The sequence below is a fragment of the Mustela putorius genome, unplaced genomic scaffold, assembly GCF_011764305.1.
Source record: "Mustela putorius furo isolate JIRA1106 unplaced genomic scaffold, ASM1176430v1.1 tig00000095_pilon_pilon_pilon, whole genome shotgun sequence".
NCBI lineage: Eukaryota > Metazoa > Chordata > Mammalia > Carnivora > Mustelidae > Mustela > Mustela putorius.
Genome location: NW_025421280.1, coordinates 31,685,227 through 31,706,105, shown reverse-complemented (window position 1 = coordinate 31,706,105; position 20,879 = coordinate 31,685,227). Strand labels below are relative to the sequence as shown.

The 20,879-nt window shown below is 51.2% G+C and overlaps 1 protein-coding gene across 4 annotated transcripts; it reads right to left on the bottom strand.

The window, feature by feature from the left end:
* Positions 1-1,005: 1,005 nt before the first annotated feature.
* On the bottom strand, positions 1,006-20,825 carry BRME1 (break repair meiotic recombinase recruitment factor 1). Of its 4 annotated transcripts, none has more exons than XM_013054093.2 (11): positions 20,736-20,825; positions 20,226-20,289; positions 19,694-19,745; positions 16,881-17,058; positions 12,599-12,680; positions 12,253-12,363; positions 7,909-9,210; positions 4,392-4,502; positions 4,057-4,145; positions 1,956-2,048; positions 1,006-1,738 (listed from the first exon to the last, which is right to left on the bottom strand). In XM_013054093.2, the coding sequence occupies exons 1-11, from the start codon at positions 20,741-20,743 to the stop codon at positions 1,582-1,584; spliced, it is 2,247 nt and encodes a 748-aa protein (XP_012909547.1). In that variant the 5' UTR covers positions 20,744-20,825; the 3' UTR covers positions 1,006-1,581. The 4 variants fall into 4 exon arrangements, with proteins under 4 accessions (XP_012909547.1, XP_012909548.1, XP_012909549.1 ...); XM_013054094.2 differs by lacking the exon at positions 20,736-20,825 and adding an exon at positions 20,455-20,629; XM_013054095.2 differs by lacking the exon at positions 4,392-4,502.
* Positions 20,826-20,879: the final 54 nt, after the last annotated feature.

Sequence of the window (20,879 nt, the reverse complement as noted above, 5' to 3'; positions counted from 1 at the left end):
CCCTTGGCTTTTGGACTTGAACTGGGTCCTGAGGCCACCCAAGGAGGAGGGCTGGGGTGAGCTGGGGATGAGAGACAACCCTTGAAGATAGCCTACTGCCCAGGGGAGGGGAAGAGGAGAAAGAAGAGGAGGACTCCTTAGCAGCCCTAAGAGTTTCTAACTGAGTTAGGGGACACAACATACTCCCAGTTGCCCCCAGCTGTTTGCAAGTGCTGATTGTATACGCCAGAGCCGCTGGGGTTTGAGACCCAGGGAACCAGGAGAACGGGCATGTCCCGGCAGGTTCAAGGAAGGAGCTGCACATCCAGCCAGAAGTGGTGGAGGACCTTGACCCTGCCTCGCTTCCCTCCAGAATGGGGTTTCCCAGGGTCTAAGAAGGCAGTGGGAGGGGGGAACCTGCCTTGACTGTAGGAATTGGGGTGTGGGAGTCATAGGCCAAAGGACTTAAGAAAACTTCAGGTCTGGCCCACCTTTTGGTAAGCAATTGAGAAGCATTTTTCTATAAAATGGGTTTGGCAGCAGCACCTCTTAGGACATCATCATCAGGGATGTGTAAGCCTTGCCCTCAGCACCCTGCAGGCACGAGCTGTGTATCAGTAACAGTCCCCCAGGACCGCCTCCTTCCAGTCTGGGGCCTAGAAACAGCTTGTGCTTTGGAGGATGGGCAAGGCCACCTGAGCCCATCAGAGCACCGAAAGCAAACCTGCCAACTCTTCAGTTGGGTGATTGGCTATGATGTCTCAGTGGGCTTGCTCTCCACAGATACGGGGGTGTCTGTGCTCAAATGTGTACACATACGTGCACACACACAGCCACCCGCTCCTGGAGACTCTGGACACATTCAGTAACTTGTGGGGACCCCCTGATTCACCGGGCCCTGTAGTAGCCCAACCTACCTTCCTGGGGAGGATGAGAAGTAAAAGGAGAAAGAGGTGGTTAGGGAGGTTTGTGGGCGGAACATTAAAGAACTGAAAATACCTCAAACCCCAAATAGCAGGTCACAGATCCACACTAGGGAATGATTTATTAAGGGTTTAACCAGAAGAGATAAAATGGAAATCTAGAAAAAAACAGAGGTACCACCAACAAAGGGAGCCCTTTTCTCTACCAGGAGAAAAACAAATACTCTACCTCCCATAACCATGCTAAAGAACGAAATTTGCAAATCCAGATAAACATTTGGGTGGCTCTGGGCTCTGCTCAGAAGCAGCTGGCTTCTGGAACGTGGGGGGGCACAGCCAGCGTCGTGCCTGTGGCCTCTGCTGTAGCCCCAGGAGGGAACAAATTACATCCCTCAGAGGCTGTTGACATGGGCTTGGCCTCTTAGGTGTCCCATGGAAGCAGAATTCCGGGTCATCTGAGGGGAGGCTTTCGGGGCCCACTAGGGCCTGGTGGAGCATCTTACAGGATAAACCAGGGGGCACACAGGGCCCTGCAGGCTTTCTGGGGTCTGCTGAGGGACTGTTCCCAGCTGTTTGGCAGCAGCACTTCTGGGGCCATTGCAGAGCAGAAGCACACAGGCGCTGAGCCCTCGCGCACGTGTGTACACACAAGGCGCTTCTGAGGTGTTCTGGAAGTAATCTACAAATCCCTCCAGGACCGGTCCCCTGGAGGGAGATTCCCAGCCCCCTTTGATGAATAGGGTGCCGGGGCTTTCCCTGCCAGCCTCTCCTTCGCCTTCCTGTAGCCGAGGCGCTTGAGGGCCTCCAGGTCCCGGTGGGTGCTCATGATCAGCCGGCTGCACGGAAGCGTCAGCAGGGGCTGTGTGGGCTCCACCAGACCCCTGAGGGGCTGCTTACGCCCCCACACAAGCTCGCACACTCGAACACTCCCAGCTCTCGGACACACACACAGGCAGATGCAGGCACTGGGCCCTCCCAGCCATCCCCCAAGGCCCCATCCCCTCTGCCGCCCCTCCCAGCCGGTTCCTCCGTGGATCCCAGCCCAGGGCTTACTTCAGGTGGGAGAGCTCAACAACGAGACCCAGCACCGTGTCTGTTGCATCCTCCATCCTGGCGGCCTCACAGCCTTTGAGGCCTACACAGGTCCTGGCGGGAAAGGAGAGAAGACAGGAGGTCTGACCTCACTGGACAGCTCTGCCAAACTCTGTTCTGGGGGCTTCTGGAGGGCCTGGAGTGGTCTCCAGATATTAATACCTTTTCCAGATACGAAGCCACCGGAGGCAGAGCCCTGATGGCCAGCCCCGCTGGCTCTACCATCGAAAGCACACCCAGAATCCAGCCGCTTCTCCCCACCACCTCGGTCCCCATCTGGACTGCTGCCACAGCCTCTCTGGCTCCCAGTTCCTGCCCCTACAGCCTGTTCCCCGCTCAGCACTGGGGTGGAGTGGGGTGTGAGAACAGAAACCCAGCCCAGCATCCCTCCTCAAAGCCCCTGCACCATCTGCCAACACCTCCGGACCCCCATCCCCTCCCCTCTCCTTCCCCTTCCCCCTTGCTCCAGCCACAGTGAATTCCTGGCTGTTCCCTGAGCACTTCTGAGGGCCCTGGAATGTTCTCTCCCCAAAGTCTCCTCCTGATGGGGGGAGGGAGACTTCTCTGATCAACACGTTAAGATTTTAACCCCTTCCTCACTGTCTTTTTCTCCTCAACACTCCACCATCTGACGGGTTTGCTTGTCTCTCACCTTCCCACCCCCACCAGAGGGAAGCTGTGGGTTTTGTCCCACACTGTCTGCCCATGCCCACAGCAATGCCTCGACGAGCTGGCACTGATGGCGTTAGTATCCATGGAAGGGGCGGAAGCACCACAGCACCCCTGTGTCTAACACATGCGGTCTGTGGGTGTGGGCCGAGGGCTGCCCTCCTGGACTCAGGTCAGCAGCTGTTCCTAAATCCTCCTCCACCCCAGCATGCCAGGGTCTCCTGGGCTGTCACCACAGGAACTCCAGCTCCACCACCCACTGCAGTCACCCCGAGATGGCATGTGGGCCTGGCCTTAGCCGATGCTTGTTTCACTCAGCCATAGGCCACTGCACCAGACCCATGACCTGCCTGGGGGCCTCCACATGTCCGTGTGGGTCACATCAGAGGCCACTGGAGATTCAGACAAGAAGCTCCCTTCTCTTTGCTCAAACAATAGTAGAGCCGCTCTAGCTAAACTGCCTCTGATCCCGTGCAGGGCATGTGTGTGCGTGTGTGTGCATGCACGCGTGCACGTGTGTGGCAACAAGTGGTACAGCAGGTACGATGTACAAATGTGTGCATGAGCGGGAGGGGAGAACGTGGTCACCTTCTACCCTGAGGAGGAGGAGGAGGAGAAAGAACAAGGAGACCTGTTCTGCCAAGGGCTGTGTCCCTCACCCCTCCTCCACACCTCTTGCCAGACACAAACAGAAACTTGGCCATGAATAATCGATAAGCTGCAGCCTCTGCAGAGAGGCCAGTTCAAGTACAAGGTAATAGGAGAGGACTGTCACCCAGTGCTAACGGCTGGCAGGGCTGGGAAAAAGGGAGGTGAGGGACTATGAGAGGCTCTGCGGTGGAGACAGAGGACCCGCCAACACACACACGCACACATGCTCGCTCTCGCTCTCTCTCTCTCTCTCTCTCCCCATGGCCTGCAGGAGGGAGAGAAAGCAGCCTGCCTCACGGCACTGAGCCAAGTGAGGAGATGGGACAAGTCAGGAACTCTGCAGGGCCCTCTGGATGCCAGAGTGGGGAGAGGCCCCAAGACCAGTGATTTTTAACCCCCGTCTGGGTCCCCTTCCCCTCCACAGAGATTCAGGGTAAGCTCTAGATCCTCTCTCCAGAAAAACACCTAGAATGTTAAAATAACCTATGGAACTGGGGGTACTATCCCAGGGGCCCCGGGGAGACACTCCGGTTTAGCTGTGGGTGGAGATCACCAGCGCTGAACTTGCGTAGAATGAGGGCTGCACAGTGTGAAAGACGGGGCTCAGCTCCCTCACGGAGGCCCATGGAGGGAGAGTGTCGGGGTGCCAGTGCCAGGAAAGCAGTGACACTCTCCCCTCCCAGGGGCTTAGGGACAACTGCTGCTGGGACAAGAGTCCTGGGTTAGCCTCCCCCTCGCCTACCTCAGCTGGAGCTCCGTGAGAAGCCTTCCATCAGCATGTGGGCTTATGCCAGGCCAGCAAGAGGCCAGCCTGCTCCCGGGAGGAAACAACTGTAAAGAGGGCACAAACACGTGAGTGGTCTAGCTGGTTGAGCCCTGCACGGGGAAGGAAGAGCTCATGCAGGGAACCTCTCAATTCTCCTGGGCCATGCCAGGAGCACAGAGGTAGAGACCCCTGCAGAAAAGTGATGAGTGAAGGGACAGGATGCCATGACAGCTAAACCCGGGGGCCACCAACCCGGGTTGCTCTCGCCCTCCCTACTCAGAAGGAGCAGACAGGGCAATGTTAGGCCTGACCCTGGTGTCCCCTGCCGAGCCTGTGCTTTCTGAAGGGCTGATCTGTGTTGGACGATGGCTCTGTTCCTGGCGGCTGAGGCGTGGCTCTGTCTCCTGCTCATCCTGCAGTATCTAGAAAGGTACAGAGAAGACCCTCCGTGATGGTGACTGGGGCGAAGTGGGCATCTGGTGTTGAGGGGAAGAGGCCGGCTAAGTAAGCCACCTATGTGTCAGGGAAAGATTTTTATAAATATGTTGTAAGGGAAATTTTTATAATTAATAGGGGAGAGAGCCAGATAAACTGGAGAAGCTTAAGTTTCTAAATGTCAACGGTGGTTTAATTTTCATGGAAAATGTCAAGCTCCATCATGGAGGGGACATGGGTCCCTCTGAAGAGGCAAAGAGGCTGGGGTGGAGTGGCCAGTCCACAGCCTCTTCTGAGGAGACAAAGTCCTGGAGTGAGAAGGGATCTGTTCCAAAGACATAATTTCCAAAGCAGGCCCCTCTCCCCTGCTGGGTGGGGGATGGGATGGAAGGCTTGGGCTACAGCTTACAGCTGCAGATCGTCCCTGAGTCTCAAGAACAGATGCGAAGAACTGCTTGTAGCCCGACGGTTCTCACGGGGGGACGATCACCCTGAGCCGCTTCACGCTGGTCAGCACACTCTGGTGGGGAGACTGCTACTGGCATCCAGTGGGTAGAGGCCAGGGGTACTGCTCAGCACCCAAAATTGCACAGGACAGCCCCACCACAGAGAACTATCTGGCAGCAGTGCCGAACCGGAAGTCTGCTGTAGACAATGCAGTATCTCCCAGGCATCTGGCCTCCTGTTCCAGGTAAGTGGTTCTTTGGTTTAAAATACAACTCACCCGGGACGCCTGGGTGGCTCAGTTGGTTAAGCAGCTGCCTTCGGCTCAGGTCATGATCCCAGCGTCCTGGGATCGAGTCCCACATTGGGCTCCTTACTCTGCAGGGAGCTTGCTTCTCCCTCTGACTCTGCCTGCCACTCTCTCTGCCTGTGCTTGCGCTCTCTCTCTGACAAATAAATAAAATCTTTAAAAAAAAAAAATACAACTCACCCAACTCACTGCACCCTTTTCAGCCGTGAGGACTATTACCTCTCCTAACACTCCAACCACTGCTCCCACCTGGGCTGTGTACATGTTTGACACAAAAAGGGCAGTCCCTGTACTGAATGTGCTGGAAGCCATCACTGTAAGACCCAAGAAGGCCTTGAAATCAACTTGTATATTTTAAAGATTTTATTTACTGGGGCACCCTGGTTAATGCAGTTAAGCATCTGCCTTTGGCTTAGGTTATGATCCCAGGGTCCTGGGATCCAACCTCACAGTGGGCTCCGTGCTCAGTGGGGAACCTGCTTCTCCCTCTGCCCTTCCAGCCTGCTCATGCTCTCTCTCTCAAATAAATAAACAAAACCTTAAAAAAATTAAAACAATTTAAAAAAAGATTTTATTTACTTATTTGACACAAGCAGGGGGAGCAACAGAGGGAGAGAGAGATTCCCCACTGAGCACAGTGCCCAACGCAGGGCTCCGTCCAGGACCACCAGAGCCAACGGCAGATGCTTAACCAACTGAGCCACCCAAGCGCCCTGGAATCAGCTTTTATTTTTTTTTTTAAAGATTTTATTTATTTATTTGACAGAGAGAAATCACAAGTAGATGGAGAGGCAGGCAGAGAGAGAGGGAAGCAGGCTCCCTGCTGAACAGAGCCTGATGCGGCACTCGATCCCAGGACCCTGAGATCATGACCTGAGCCGAAGGCAGAGCCTTAACCCACTGAGCCACCCAGGCGCCCTGGAATCAGCTTTTAAACGACACTCCTTATGCGGCATACAGAGGCTCCACCAGCACTGTGGTGAGTGTCACATCCTAAGGGAGCTACTATAAAAAAAGAAAATACCACGCTTTCCCATAGGAGAACCTGGGTTTGACACTGGTCTGTCACTGCTGTGTAACCTCTGTGAGGCCTCCTCCGAAGCAGTGCTCACAGCTGGCCACTGTGGGCGGGGAGGGCCTCTTGGTGGGAGGCCACTGCTGCCACTCTCTCCATCCACCTGATTTCTCCATCTACCTGATTCCCTGTCCACCAGCCTTCCTGCCAGGCTCTATCTGGTACCTTTCTGTGGGAACCTGCTCATGCCGAGGTCGCCCTGACATGCTTGGGAACGCCCGGTATCAAAACAAAATGTGTCTGGACGTCAGCAATCTTGTCAGGGCAGCGCCTCTGCCCCTGGAGGGCCTCTCAGGTCTGACCACCCTGGCTGTCTGCCATTCCCTGCCTGCGGATTCCTTGGTGTTTTAAAGCCCAAAGTCAATGATAGCCAGCCTACCAGGAAGGACTTGCTCCTTTACCTGCTGGATGCCACTGAATATCCTGACCACTTTTCCTTTAACCACTGACCAACAGCCAGAGACTGGGGTAAGAACGGTACTACCACAAACCTCGCAGGGGCAGGGACCACGCCTAATCTGTTGACTCCTGGCAGAGCTGGCCCTTGATAAGCACGTAACTGAATTAATGTTTTAAAGATCTCAACAGGACAGCCAGAAAAACAGAGGCCGCAGTCTGTGAAGCAAGCTGGGCTCTGTGCTCCAGGACAAGGCATCTGAGGCACAGGTGTGGAATCAGGCCAAACTGGGAGCAGACCCAGCCTGTTTCCCTCCTAGCTGTGTCACCTTGGGCAGGTGCCTCGACTCCTTCAGCCTCTTAACCACACCCAGGATGTGGAAAGAGAACCACCTACCTCCCAGGGTGTGACTGCAAAGCACTTAACCCAGACCCCCGTGTGCCAGTGGTGAGGGATGTGGCGCTTCCCTGGGGGCGGGGCCAGAGCAAGGCTGCTACCTGCCCCAGACATGTGAATGCCAATGGGCTGCATAGGTTCAGCCGCTGGGGAAGGAGATGTTAGGCAGCTCTCCCACTGCCTGTTGAGCAGGCAGACCCCTGAAGGAAAGCAGAGTCCCTACAAATTCCAGCAGGAAAGCAAAATTCTGTCTATGTTTGAAAAAAATCGTATCAGGACCCTGAAATGACCTTTAAGGTGGACAAAGACTCTTTCCAGTTGGGGACTGAAGTCCTCTCCCCTAAGCCCAGCCCTGACATGGCTGGTTTTTTCAAAGTTATCGCTCAAGGTCTCAGGCAGTCTCTGTATATCTCTCAGAAACCTGCTGCCTGAGTCAGGCACTGAAGTGTGGAGAGAACTGGGGGCTCCAGTCAGGAAAGCGAGAACCTCCATTAACTCTGCCGAGGCTGACAAAATACATGCAGGTCACTGCCCGGGGCTCTTCAGCTCCCAAGCAGACCCCTTACAGAAAGCCAGGTCTGTCCTTTCCAGAAAATCACTGACTCCATACCCACCAAATCTGCAACTCATTCCTCTAGATATGTGTGGCATATAAACAGATTGTCATGCACCCCAAATTCCACGCACCCACTACTGGGTGGTTTGGAAGAGGCTCGTGGCCACTTGACACCTGTCCTGGGATGGTCTGCCACAACATGGGGAAGCTCTTACCTGTTCAGGTGAGGCTTCGAAGTCAGGGGCTTCCAGGGCATCCCGTATCTGGCTGTCTGGCAGGAAGTCAGGTTCCATGGCTGAGGACTCCCCCAACACAGCCTGGTCTGCAGAGCCAGGAGGGGGCTCATGCCAGCTTGTGGGGTCCGCAGGGACATCTATGCTGTCCTGGCAGGCCCTGGTCTCCTGGGAAGGGCCACCCACTGCTTCTCTGTGCACTGGTGGAGCAAAGGCTCCAAGAGACAGACTGAATCCCTCAAGGTTTTGTTCAGGGCTCTGGCGACCTAATTCAACTGCTTTTTTACCTGTGGACTGCAACAGTAAAGGCAGTGCACACACACCTCCCAGCCCCTCTTGATCCAGGCCAGGCACCTTTGTCTGATTAATACCTGGGCCCATTTCCGAGGCTAGAAGACTGAAATTTCCTGCACCTGTCGTGGGCTCTCTTATCTTGTGACCCAGAGCCAGGCAGGATGCAGGGCCCCCTGGAATGTTGCCAGGAAGCTTGTCTTCCCACCCTGCCTCCCTTCTGTGTCCTGTCCCCCCCATGAGAGGTGTGCCTCTGAGCAGGGTCCCACTGCAGCCTCCATCAGGGGCCTTCCCACTGGGACAAGTAGGTGCCCTTGTGTTGGCCTGTTCATCTGGCCCGATAACCTCCGGAGCCCTCTGTTCTGGCTCAGTGAGATGTGTGCTCAGATCTTTGATGACAACGGTCCCAAGGGAGGAGTGTCTTGGGCTGCTACAATTCTGTTCTGCTTCCCTGCCAGTCTCGCTGGTTATCTGCAAGGTGTCAGGGAGGCCCTGGGCTGCAGATCTGGGCTCCGGGCCCTGAGTGATGGGACCTACGACACTGTCTCCTTCCTCCTGATGCCTCTCAGTCAGGTCAGCCCCTGCTCCCCCTCGGGGACCTGCTTTCTGGATTGCTCCTTGTTCTGACTCCTTCTCTGCAGCACCACTACTCAGCAGGGGACCTTTCTGGCCATGATAGCCTAGAATCCAACACCCTTCCCTGCTTTCACCCTCTGGTGTGTTGGTTACTTGCTCCAAGAGGTGGTCCTGGCTGGCCCTCTTGGAGGCCAAGGGCACTGTCCCCCCTTCTGGAGAGGCATCAATGGAGGCTGAGGGCTGAGGGGTCCCACTGCCAGGCACACGTGTCATGGGCTTTTGGTCTCTGTGCTCAGGGTGGGTGCTGTCTCTCTGGGTCTGGGCACTCAGCTCCCTGGCCTCCCAGGGAGCAAGCCCTAGGGATTCCTCCCCTGGTTGGCTTCTGTCCTGCTGGGCACTGGGCTTTGGTGGTGTTTCCTGTGGAGAGAAAAACACTCAGCCTCGAGCCTTCAATTATCAACCATTTCTAAAGACTTTTCTTCTTCTTTTTTTTTAAGTAGGCCCATGCCCTGCATGGAGCCCAATGTGGGGCTTGAACTTATGACCCTGACATTAAGTCCTGAGTGAAATCAAGAGCTGAACACTTAACTGACTGAGCCACTCAGGTGCCCCAAGACTTTTCCAGTTGGAATTACCTCCCATATAAAGTCTCAGACGCTGCACATGATGTCCCCATTCAGTACCAGTGCTGGCCATAGTTAGAACTAGGGGCTGCACGGGCAAGAGGAAGCACAGGAATCCCTCCTTCCATCAGCTCCTTTCCACCAGCACCAGGCACACAGAGGCTCTTGGACAGATCAAGGATATAAATCAAGGAGGCCTGTGGATTGTGCCCATGTTGACTGCCTGGCGCTGGCAAAAGATGCTAGTTACAGAACATGTTACCACTGGAGGAACCGGGAGGAGGGCATACACAGATCTCTCTGAAGTGTTTTGTTTTTTTGTGGTAAAATACACATTACATAAAACTCGGCATCTTAACCATTTTGAAGTGTACAGTTTAGCCCCATAAAGTACGTTTACTTTGTTGTACAAACATCACTACGATCCATCTCCAGAACTCTTTCCATCCTCCCAAACCGAAACTCTGTTCCCATGAAACAACTCCCCATCCTTCTCTTCCAGCACCTGGTATCCACCAACTATTTTCTCACTGTACAATTTTTTTTTTTTTTGAGAGACAGTGTGTGTGCACCATGAGGGGTGGGGGAGCAGAAGGGAGAGAATCTTAAGCAGGCTCCAGCACAGAGCCCAATGTGGGGTTTGATCCCATGACTCTGAGATCATGACCTGAGCCAAAATCAAGAGTTGGACTCTTAACCAACTGAGCCACCCAAGAGCCCCTGTCTCCTCTAGGGACCTCCTGTAAATGAAATCCTATAGTATTTGTCCTTTTGTGGCTGGCTTATTTCACTGAGCATAATGTCCTCCAGGTTCATTTATGTTGTAGCAGGTGTCAGAATGTCTTTGCTTTTTACGGCTGAATAATATTTCATCATATGGATATGCCACATCTTGTTTATCTGTTCATCTACTGATGGGCACTTGGGTCTGTGCTATTTTTGCAACTTTCTAGGAGTCCATAATTATTTCAAGATAAAGACTTAAAGGAGCAAGAAGGAGAAGGAAGTGAAGTGAAATGTCCCTAACGGAGGTAGAGATAACCAGAGCAGGGTGCGAAAAGAGGGTTCTGGCTGGGACGTAGATACGTAACTGTCCTTTAGGTAGATGGCAGCTCAATCCAGGCTCTCAGTCCTAAACCTCCAGAAGCGCTGCAGCCCGGGATCTCTCCCAGCTCTGGATGCTGGTAGCCAACATTTTCACCTGGTATCTCCCAGTCATCTCCGACGATACACAGCTGACACCGGCTCCTGAGCATGCCCTCAGAGGCTCCCTGTCTCGACTACAACAACTCCATCTTTCAAGCTATTCAGGCCCCAAACCACGGAGTCAGCCCTCCGTTGACTCCCTTCCCCTCACATCCATGCCATCAAGTCTCCCTCCAAACTGGACTGCAAATAATGACATTTGGTAGGTAGGCACCGAGGTTTGTACCCAAGGGCACTCTACAGACAGCAGTTGTCCGCCTTCCCACACTTCTCTCATGCAGTGACCAGCGCTGAGGGAGAAACCTCTGCCACAGGTACTCCCTACACCAATCAGGCCCAGCCTTTCTACGAGGGTCTGCACTGCCAGTATCAGACCACTGAAGGCCAGAGCATGTCAATTTGGCTTCAGAGAAGCCACTGGCAACCAGCTGCTGAGTTACACAGTGTTTCCCACAGTCAACAGCGAAGCTAGGACCCCTCTTACTAGTTAGTTAACTTTAAGTAAGCTCTACTCCCAACATGGGGCTTGAACACACAACCCCAAGATCAAGAGTCACATGCTCCACTGAGTGAGCTGGTCAGGCGCCCCGACGCTTCTTGTTTTTAAATTAAACTTTTTGTGAGATCATTGTAGATTTAGATGCAGTTATGAGAAATGATGGGGAAAGACTCCTCATGCCCTTTACCCACTTCCCCCAGGGGTAACGTCTTGCATAACTCAAGTACAATATCACAACCCAGACGCTGATGTCGATAAAGTTCACCGACCTTGTTTGGCTTTCCAGTTTGAGCTCTACTTGTTTGGATGTGTGTATGAAGTTCCCTCTCATAGTGGAGGCTGTGCATCCACCACACAGACAAGATACGGAAAATCTCCACCATGGGATCACTGTGCTACCATGTGTAGCCACACTCGCCTCCCTCCACCCTGCCAACCCTGCTCCAACCCCCTGTAACCACTAACCTCCCCACCATCTCTATAATTTTCTCATTTCAATAACGTCATGCAAATGGAACCCTGCAGTGTATCACCTCTTTGGACTGGCTTTTCCCACTCCACACAACGCCCTGCAAGTCCATCCAGATTGTTGTGTGTTTCACTAGGTTGTTGCTCTTTAATTGCTGGGCTGTGCACCATGGCGTGTTCAGCCATTCACCCACTGAAGGATATCTGGGGTCTTCCCAGTTTGGGATGATTACAAACACAGCTGCTGGGAATGCCCACCCCTCACTTCTGCAGGGGCCTCTGTTGCCAGAGACATCATCACCCTCAGAGCTCACAGTGGAAAGGACGAGAGAGTATATTGTAAGACCCACCCTCCTCCCCCAAACCACACAAAATCTTCCGAGAAGCAAAGAGGTTCAGGGATAGAATATGGGCTGTCTTTCTGCATTTTTACTATTCTTATGCATCCTGGGAAAGAGGGCTGTGGCCTTGACCGCTTTGCTGCAGACACAGCTGTCCTGAGCACCTCGCATAGGCCTGGTGTGCACTCCACAGACATCTGCAGCACGGTGTACTGAAAAGGGGTACGCTGACCAGTGCGGGTCTAGCCAGTGCCAAAGAAAACCAAGGCTGAAGTCAGCTGCCAAGGATGGACCAAGAAGAAGCTGTATCTACGGGGCTGACCTGGCTGATTTTAGGGGCTCCATCCCTGAGGTCCTCTTCCCTCAGCTCTGCTTGTCCTGACACTGTCTTCCTGGGTTTTGCAAACTGGGGGACAAACCTCCTGGCTGGGTTCTGTGAACCGGAAACAAGAACAAAACAGCAATAAAGATAAAGGGAGGAATGAGGTTTCAGAAAACAAATGCCAAACCAGTTTCTTTCTTGCAGCCTCAAATCCAGCCCTTGCCTTCCATCCCCAGCGCACAGTCTCACCAGCCTGCCAGCCTTCTGGTGAGGAATGGAGACAAGAATTCCAGCTTAAGGGAGGTAGTGTCATTGGTTCATTCATGAGGCCCTAAAACAGGCTCACCTGGGAAAGAGGAGAGGGAACTGGCTCCTTTTCTGGTTGCCCGAGGAGCCTGGAGGGAGTTCCTGCTTCTTCATCATGGGAGCTGGATGGAGAAAGACAAAAACAGGGGAGGTTCGGAAGTCCTGGGACGCTGTCAGTGCATGTGGTGAGACAAACAGAGGAACGTGGTGCTCAGACTCCTGTAAGGGAGGCAGGCCCTAGAGCACGTGCTTAGAGCGGATGGGAGGGAGAAGGGAAGCAGTGCCTATGGTGACACTTGGCTGACAAGAAGGGTGCAGAGACCCACAGCTAGAATCCAGGCTGCCTGCTCCTGCAGCAGTTTATCCTTATAATCCCAAGAATTGGCTCCTAAAATAAGAATAGGAATTCCCATTTGGAATAACACTCCAACCCCCAACTCTATAAATTCTAGAGAAATGAAGTTGTAGATTAAAAAAAAAAAAAGTATCTAAAAAGCAGGTGTAGGGGTGCCTGGGTGGTTCAGTCGGTTAAGCTTCTGTCTTTGGCTCAGGTCATGATCCCAGGGTCCTGGATTTGAGCCCTGCATCAGGCTCCCTGCTCAGTAGGGAGCCTGCTTCTCCCTCTCCCACTCCCCCTGCTTGTGCTCTCTCTCTGTCAAATAAATAAATATTTAAAAAATAAAAAATAAAAAAGCAGGTGTATTCGTAATTGCCAAAATGCAGAAGCAACTGAGGCAGCCTTCAACAGGTAAATGGCTAAACCGCGTGCATCCAGACGCCCAGGCGCCCCTAAAATTGAAATTTTGAAGTTTTAGTTCCAGATTTTGATCTTTTTTCTTAACAATGAGTATTATTCAGCGCTAAAAGAAATGAGCCATGAAAAGACTGAGAGGAAACTCAAATGCATATTCCTAAGTGAAAGAAGCCAGTCTGAAAAGGCTACATACTGTATGATTGCCACTTTCTGACATTCTGGAAAAGGCAAAACTATGAAGACAATAAAAAGATCAGTGGTGCCAGGGTTGGGGAGGGGAGGGATGAACAGATGGAACACAGGATTTTAGGCAGCAAAAATATTCTGTTTGAGATTATAATGGTGGATACATGTCATCCTGCATTTGCTCAAACCCAAAGAACATACAACACAGAGTGAACTCTAAAATAAAGTGTGGATTGTGGGTGATTATCATATGTCAGTGCAAGTCCATCCTTGGTAACAAGTGTACCACTCTGGTGAGATGGTGATCATGGACAGGGGGCGGCGTGGGGGGCGGCTATGAGAAATCTCCATACCTTCTCTTCAGTGTTATTGTATACCATGCGCCTGGGTATCTCAGTCGGTTAAGCGTCTGGCTTCAGCTCAGGTCATGATCCTGGGGTCCTGGGATCGAGGCCGGTACTGGGCTTCCCACTCAGTGGGGACTCTGCTTCTCCCTCTCCCTCTGTCCTTCCTCCTGCTCGTGCTTACTCACTCATTCACACTGGTATCTCTCTTTCAAATAAATAAATAGCATCTTTAAAAAAATTAAATTATAAACCTGAACATCTCTAAAAATCTGGGTCTTTTTATTATTTATTTTTTAACATTTTTAAAAAGATTTTATTTTATTTGACAGACAGAGATCATAAGTAGGCAGAGAGGCAGGCAGAGAGAGAGGGGGAGGCAGGCTCCCCACTGAGTAGAGACCATGATGTGGGGCTCGATTCCAGGACCCTGGGATCATGATCTGAGCCAAGGGCAGAAGCTTTAGCCCACTGAGCCACCCAGGCACCCCAAAACTAGGTCTTTTTAAAAAGCATCTGAGATTTATGGTTTTATCTAAATAAATGGGGAGATATATATATATATATATATATATATATATAGTTAAGAAAAAAGATCAAAATCTGGAACTAAAACTTCAACATTTCAATTTTAGGGGCACCTGGCTGGCTTAGTCGTTGAGCATCTGCCTTCGGCTCAGATCATGATCCCAGGGTCCTGGGATTGGGCCCTGCATCAGGCTCCCTGCTCAGCAAGAGGCCCACTTTTCCCTCTCCCACTCCCCCCGCTTCTATTCCCTCTCTCACTGTCTCTCTCTCTGTCAAATAAATAAATAAATTTTTTTTTAAATTTCAATTTTAGAAATTTTATAAGTGGAATAGGAAAAAGCATGAAGATGTGTAACAGGTTTAAATTGTATTAGGGAGCTGTTGGAGAAAGAATAAATCTACATACTGATAGCAAGAGTCTCTGTGAAAAAAAATTTTTTTAAATATTTTTTATTTATTCATTTGAGAGACAGCGAGTGAGCACAAGCAGGAGGAGAGGAAGAGGGAGAAGGAGAAGCAGACTCCCTGCTAAGCTGGGAGCCTGAGGAGGGGCTCAATCCCAGCACCTGGAGATCATGACCCGAGCTGAAGGCAGACACTTAACGACTGAGCCACCCAGGTGCCCCTATTTGAAAATTTTTATTCAGAATGGGTTGTTTGGGTGGCCTGTAAGGTAGTATTTCATTTCTCAACATAAATGTGTTAGGTTTGTTTGCTTTATATTGCCTTTTTTTCTATTATACTTCTATGCACATGCTATTTCTTTCTTTCTTTTCTTTTCTTTTTTTTTTTAAGATTTTATTTGCCAGAGAAAGACACAGCAAGAGAGGGAACACAAGCAGGGAGAGTGGGAGAGGGAGAAGCAGGCCTCCCGCTGAGCGGGGGGCCTGAGCAGGGCTCGATCCCAACACCCTGGAATCATGACCTAGACTGAAGGCAGATGTTTAACGACTGAGCCACTCAGGCACTCACCTTTTTTTTTTTTTTTTTAAGATTTTATTTATTTATTTGACAGACAGAGATCTCAAGCAGGTGGAGAGGCAGGCAGAGAGAGAGAGAGAGGAAGCAGGTTTCCCGTTGAGCAAAGAGCTCGATGTGGGGCTTGATCCCAGGACCCTGGGATCATGACCTGAGTCGAAGCAGAGGCTTTAACCCACTGAGCCATCCAGGTGACCCTCTTTTTTTTTTTTTTTTAAGATGTATTTATTTATCTGAGGGGGAAAGAGAGAGAGAGAGCACATGTGTGGGGAAGGGGGAGAGGGGAGAGAGAATCTTTAAGCAGACTTTGCACTGACTGCAGAGCTCAATGCAGGGCTTAGATTCCACGACCCTGGGATCACAACCTGAGCCAAAACAAGAGCCAGACGGTTCACCGACTGAGCCACCCAGACACCACACACATGGTATTTCTTAATAAAACATTTTAAAAACAAAAATAGAAAAAAGAGGGTGGGAACCCACTTATATGCATTCTGACTATTACGGACTCAGACAGCAAGATGGGCGGTGCCTAGGACCCCATGAGCCCTGTTGGCCTCACCAGGAGGGAGGAGTACCGTGATACTGTGGGGCCTGGGAGAATGGCTTAGGTGTGACATGTGACCCCTCTTCATATCATGCACACAGCAGTGCTGCCTTTAATCTTAAAACTGCAGTGACCTGAGATCACACATCTTCCACCTCCAAAAACAGTTTTGTTGGGCAGACTGTGTGCTGCAATTGTTTACTCAGAAAACCTGTAGACCAGTCCATAAGGCTTTCTCTGAGGACTTCTGGTGGCAGGAACCCTCCTTCTCCTAACTCCTGCTAACCCTTTCTACTTTGCTCTAGTTATATGTGGTTTAACCCCATGAACAAGCTATTGTCCAGATCCTCCTTTTTCCCCCACTGCCCTTCATTACATATTCCTGGGGGGGAAAAAAAAAGAGGAACTGAGAAACACATGGTGGTTACGAGCACAGGAGCCAGACACAGGCCCCCAGCTTGCCCTGCACCAGCTCAGTGGCCTTGGGCAAATAAGTCATTTGATCTTTCCAAATCTCAAGAGTTCTCACCTGTGACATGAGGATAAAAACCTATCTCATAGTACAAACGAATGGATAGGTGGTAAAGTGTTTATCATTAGCATACTGTCTGGCATATAACTACTATCTCCTTTCATGAGTTATTATTTCGCAGACCTACAACTCCATCAGTCCCTTCTTGGTCAAGAAGGAATGCAGGATTAACATGGGTCTGACCAGCAGACAGGACAAGATGCATTCTATTATTAAGTGATATTGAAAAATTCAAGTTTTTCCTTGCTCCTGGTTAAAATATCAACCTTTCTTGCTAGAGAGGAGAGTCTGGGGAGGAAGGCTTTGAGAAGCAACCCGAGGGCCCCTGCACCCTGCCCAGGGGGAGGTGTGGAGTTGGATGGGTTACGTTGGTCCCCTCCCCTTTGTGTCCTGTCTACTGGGCTGAGGTCTCTGTTGGTGGGGAGGCTGGCTGGAATGTTCCAAGGCACCTACCTGGAGGCTGTCTGTACTGGTTCCTCTGTCTTCTGCTCTGTAGAGAAAACAGGTTCTGATCTGCTTTCTGACTCTTCAGGGAGACATGAAGAGCCCCACTCAGAATTCTGGGGGGGCCTGTCAGAGTCTTCTAGCCTTGGGTTCTTTGGGGCCTTTGGAGGACGGACTCCTTCTCCTCCTGATTTAGAGAGAAAGGAAGATAAAGGGATGGGAGATGCAGGAAGTGTGCACTGCCATGGCTGACACCAAACGTGGCAGGGCCACAGGTGCAACATGAGCAAGCTTATTCCAAGGGTAGGAAACCCCTGCTCTGACTCTAGCCCGGAGAGAGACAGATGGGATGGCACCTTGTCCAAGAGCTTAGGTGGCCATGGGATTTAAAGGCTTTCTACCTAAGGACCGGTCGTGACTGAGACTGGTTTGCTTGAAGCAAACCCATTGAATAAGCTCCCTCTCCCCAGTACTGATCACCAGGGTCCTCATTAGCATTCACTCAGCTGTTTGTGTTCCAGAAGACCACCGTGACTTTCCTATAATTTTTGGATTCTGTAAGTTATGGTGTGCCCATTTAGAACTTCACTGTACTGCTGTGTATTTGATTAGTGCTCTCAGCTAGAAGCATTTTTTCTTTCTCCCCTGAGTAGACCCTAAGGGTCACAAGGGCAGGAACTGAGTCTATTGCACCCACGGATCTCTTTGTCCTGCCTGTCATCCCACCCTGCTTAGGTGTCCACCCCAGTGCTGCACTCAGAGCAAGGCTCCAATGAATGCTTCTTACACAACCATATTCCCGTCTTGTGGTCTGCCAAAAAAAGAGGCAAAATTAAGCAGCTTTGTTTATTTGGTTTCTTAAGATGCCCAAACACTAGCTCACTTTGCTCATCCAGTGGACATGTGCACCAAATAAAAACCAAAATATCAACAGAAGTGAAGAGCCTCCCATTTCCTTCCTGTGATCTATCCCCACAGGACTAATTTAAGAAAAACTAAAGGCAGAACCTTATGTTCAACACCAAAGGCCAAAGATGTTGGGAGGGAAGGGCTTCTTTCACCACCTGCCAGAATCGTCTTCTTCTCTCCCCACCTCTTCCAGGACACACAGAAACAGCTGTCCTGGACCAGCCTTGGATCCACTGAGCTAGGGAGCCCACTGCCAAGAGAGGCCCCAAATGACCTGCTGTGGGTGGGCCTGGCTGTCCCCAGCTTCCCCAGGCAAGGTCAGTGAAATTCCTATGTTTCCGAGCAGCCTGTTGCTCATCTCTACACAAAACATTTTTAATCCATTGCTAATTTTTCTATCCCACATTGTGGGAAAAAAAAATGAGTGCTACTCCCTATGCTCATTAGCCAGTAAGTAGTCATTTCTAAACTTTTTTTTTTTTTCAAAGAGTTTATTTATTTATTTGACGGAGAGAGACAGTGAGAGAGGAAACACAAGCAGGGGGAGAAGCAGGCCTCCAGCTCAGCAGGGAACCGGATGAGGGCCTTGATCCCAGGACCCTGGGATCGTGACCTGAGCCAAAGACAGATGCTTAACAACTGAGCCACCCAGGCATCCTCATTTCTAAACTTTCAAGAAGTTTAAATTATCTTCAACAATGACAAGGAAATGGAGCTATGCTATGCCATGCTAGGTGTTTTTCTTTGTGCATGAGAAAACTACATATATACATATATGTGTATACACACACACACACACACAAGTAAAGATGGTCATGATATTCCATAAAATGAAAAATGGGGATTACAGATCAGCATGTGTGATGATTCTATTGTCTAGTAAAAAAAAAAAAAAACACTGTATTTGTGTATACAAAGAAGTTTGGAAGTAGGGTACTGAGGTTCAGTGCCTGGATTTTGATGCTGTCCTGTGATTTCTCATTGTCCTGTGGTTGCATTGGATATTAACCTTAGGGGAAGCTGGAGGGAGAGTAGAAAGAGCTCAACTATTTTTGCAAGTTTTTTGTAAGTCCCAAATTATTTCAGAATGAAAAGATTTGTGGGGTTTTGTTTTATTTTGTTTTACTTTGTATTTAATTCTGAGAGGAGAATCATAATACCAGCTAACACTGTGTACTACCTAAGGTCTATTCTTCGTGTTTTACAAATACTAATCCACATACGAGCTCTAGGGCAAGTTCTCTGCCTTGGTACTCTTGATATTTGGGACCAGATCATTTTGTATTGTGGGCAATTGTCCTGTGCACTGTAGGATTTAGTACATTCCTGGCCTCAACCCGCTAAATGCCAGTAACCAGCCTGCACCACATACATCAGTTATAGAAACCAAAAATGTCTCTAGACATTTCCAGTGTCCTCTGAGGGGCACAAATCCTCCCCTAACCAGGTTGAGAATCATTGTTTGAATGGAAAGGGAAGGTGCCTTTATTATCCTCTATTTACAAAAGGGGGAAACTGAGGTACAGAGTAAGTCATCTGACATAGCACACGGAGCCTGAGAGCTGGGATGAACCCAGGGTTTTGGTTCCAAAGCATAACAATTAACTACACACCCAATGACCCTGTAGCACCTCAAAGACCTTGTACTTCTATTCTAAGGTTGTCTCTGAGAGTGTACCCCTGGCCTAAGCCCATGGGATCCCACCAGAGACTGGAGGAAACTGCAGAAAGCTTTCACTTTCTACTGTATGAACTTCCCACAATTTATACTTTTCTTACTAGCATGTACTAAATCACTTTTTCCCCCGAGGAGCTTGATGTGGTCATGTTAGCATTTCTGCAACAAACAAACCTACAATCCTCCTATAACCAGAAGCAGCAATAAAGCAGTGCCAACTTGAATGTCCAAATACCTGAAGTCCGAAGCTTCTTCCTCTTACTCATTTTATCCCTCTTTTGAAAAATCTGAAAACAATCAAAATCCCATCATTACAGGTAGTCCCTGTCTCTGGGTACAGACAGACCCAGTGACCCTGGCAGAGGGCAGAAATCACTCTCACCCCACCTCACCCTATCTGGCTGGGGGGCCAAGCTGGGCTCCAAGGGGACACAGTGGGGGGAGTCACAACCACCCTGGGCCATGACCCGGTAAGAATTCAACCTCCCTTCATGCTGCAGGGAGCAGAGGGAACTGCCCATCTGCCCATCCAGGGAAGCCCTGACGACCTCAACTCTAGTCCCTAAATTGGGACAGGCTATGTGAAGCCCCCTCCCCTCTGGCTGTGGTCTGAGACCCTTGCAGGGACACCTGAGGATTCTGGAAGGAGCCACCTGGGGCCCTTCGAAGGGTCAGGGAGCCTTGTGGGGGATGCCTGGGGCCCGGATGCAGGAGTCACCACAGACCAGCTCCTGCCAGCCCTGGGGTCCAGACAAGCCCCAACCGACCTGGGCCACTGAAGTTGTCAAGGTCGCTCTGTCCTTATCAGGAACTGAGTAGGTCTGCCCGGATCTGTTGGGAAACAATTCGGTTAAGTCATTTGCGTTAGGATTTTCTGAGAAAATAAAAGGCAAAGTTGGCTCTCACGGAGGCCGGGCAGCAGGGGGTCTGGAGCTGAAGGGCGGGAAGGCCCGAAGCCTGAGAGCTATGAACCCGACTTTCGGTGACCAAACCTACATTAACTCCACCTCGGCCACCTAAAAGTGTGGAATGCCCAGAACGGGGCCGCCAGGAGAAGCCAGAGCCCACAGGTGGCCACTGGACGCCGCGAGTCCTGGAGCCGCCACCGACCCTCACACCTGCTCGCGCGCGCCGCCTCTTTCCCGCGCAACCAGCGGCCCCGTCGTGCGCATGCGCGATGATAGCACCGCCCCTCACACTCACACACCACGCGCGACCCGCCTCTTTCCCGGCGCAGCCCACAGCACCGCCCACCGCCCCGCAGTACGCACGCGTACCCGCGCATTGCCTGCCGGGAGTCGTAGTTTCATTGCGGCGGGCCCAGTAAGTCCAGTGGCTGCGCTGCGGTGCCGCGGCGCCTGAGGGCCGAGGCGGAAGTGAGGCGGCCACACCGGGGGTCGAGGGCGCAGGGTCAGCGGTCG

Bases quoted from the DNA above. Each gene is read 5' to 3' on its own strand.
- BRME1 (XM_013054093.2), bottom strand. The intron at 12,364-12,598 runs GTGAGCCTGTTT...TCCGGTTCACAG, and splicing joins TTCCCTCTCCTCTTTCCCAG to AACCCAGCCAGGAGGTTTGT. The intron at 4,146-4,391 runs GTCAGGCCTAAC...CCCTCTTTACAG, and splicing joins GCTCGGCAGGGGACACCAGG to TTGTTTCCTCCCGGGAGCAG.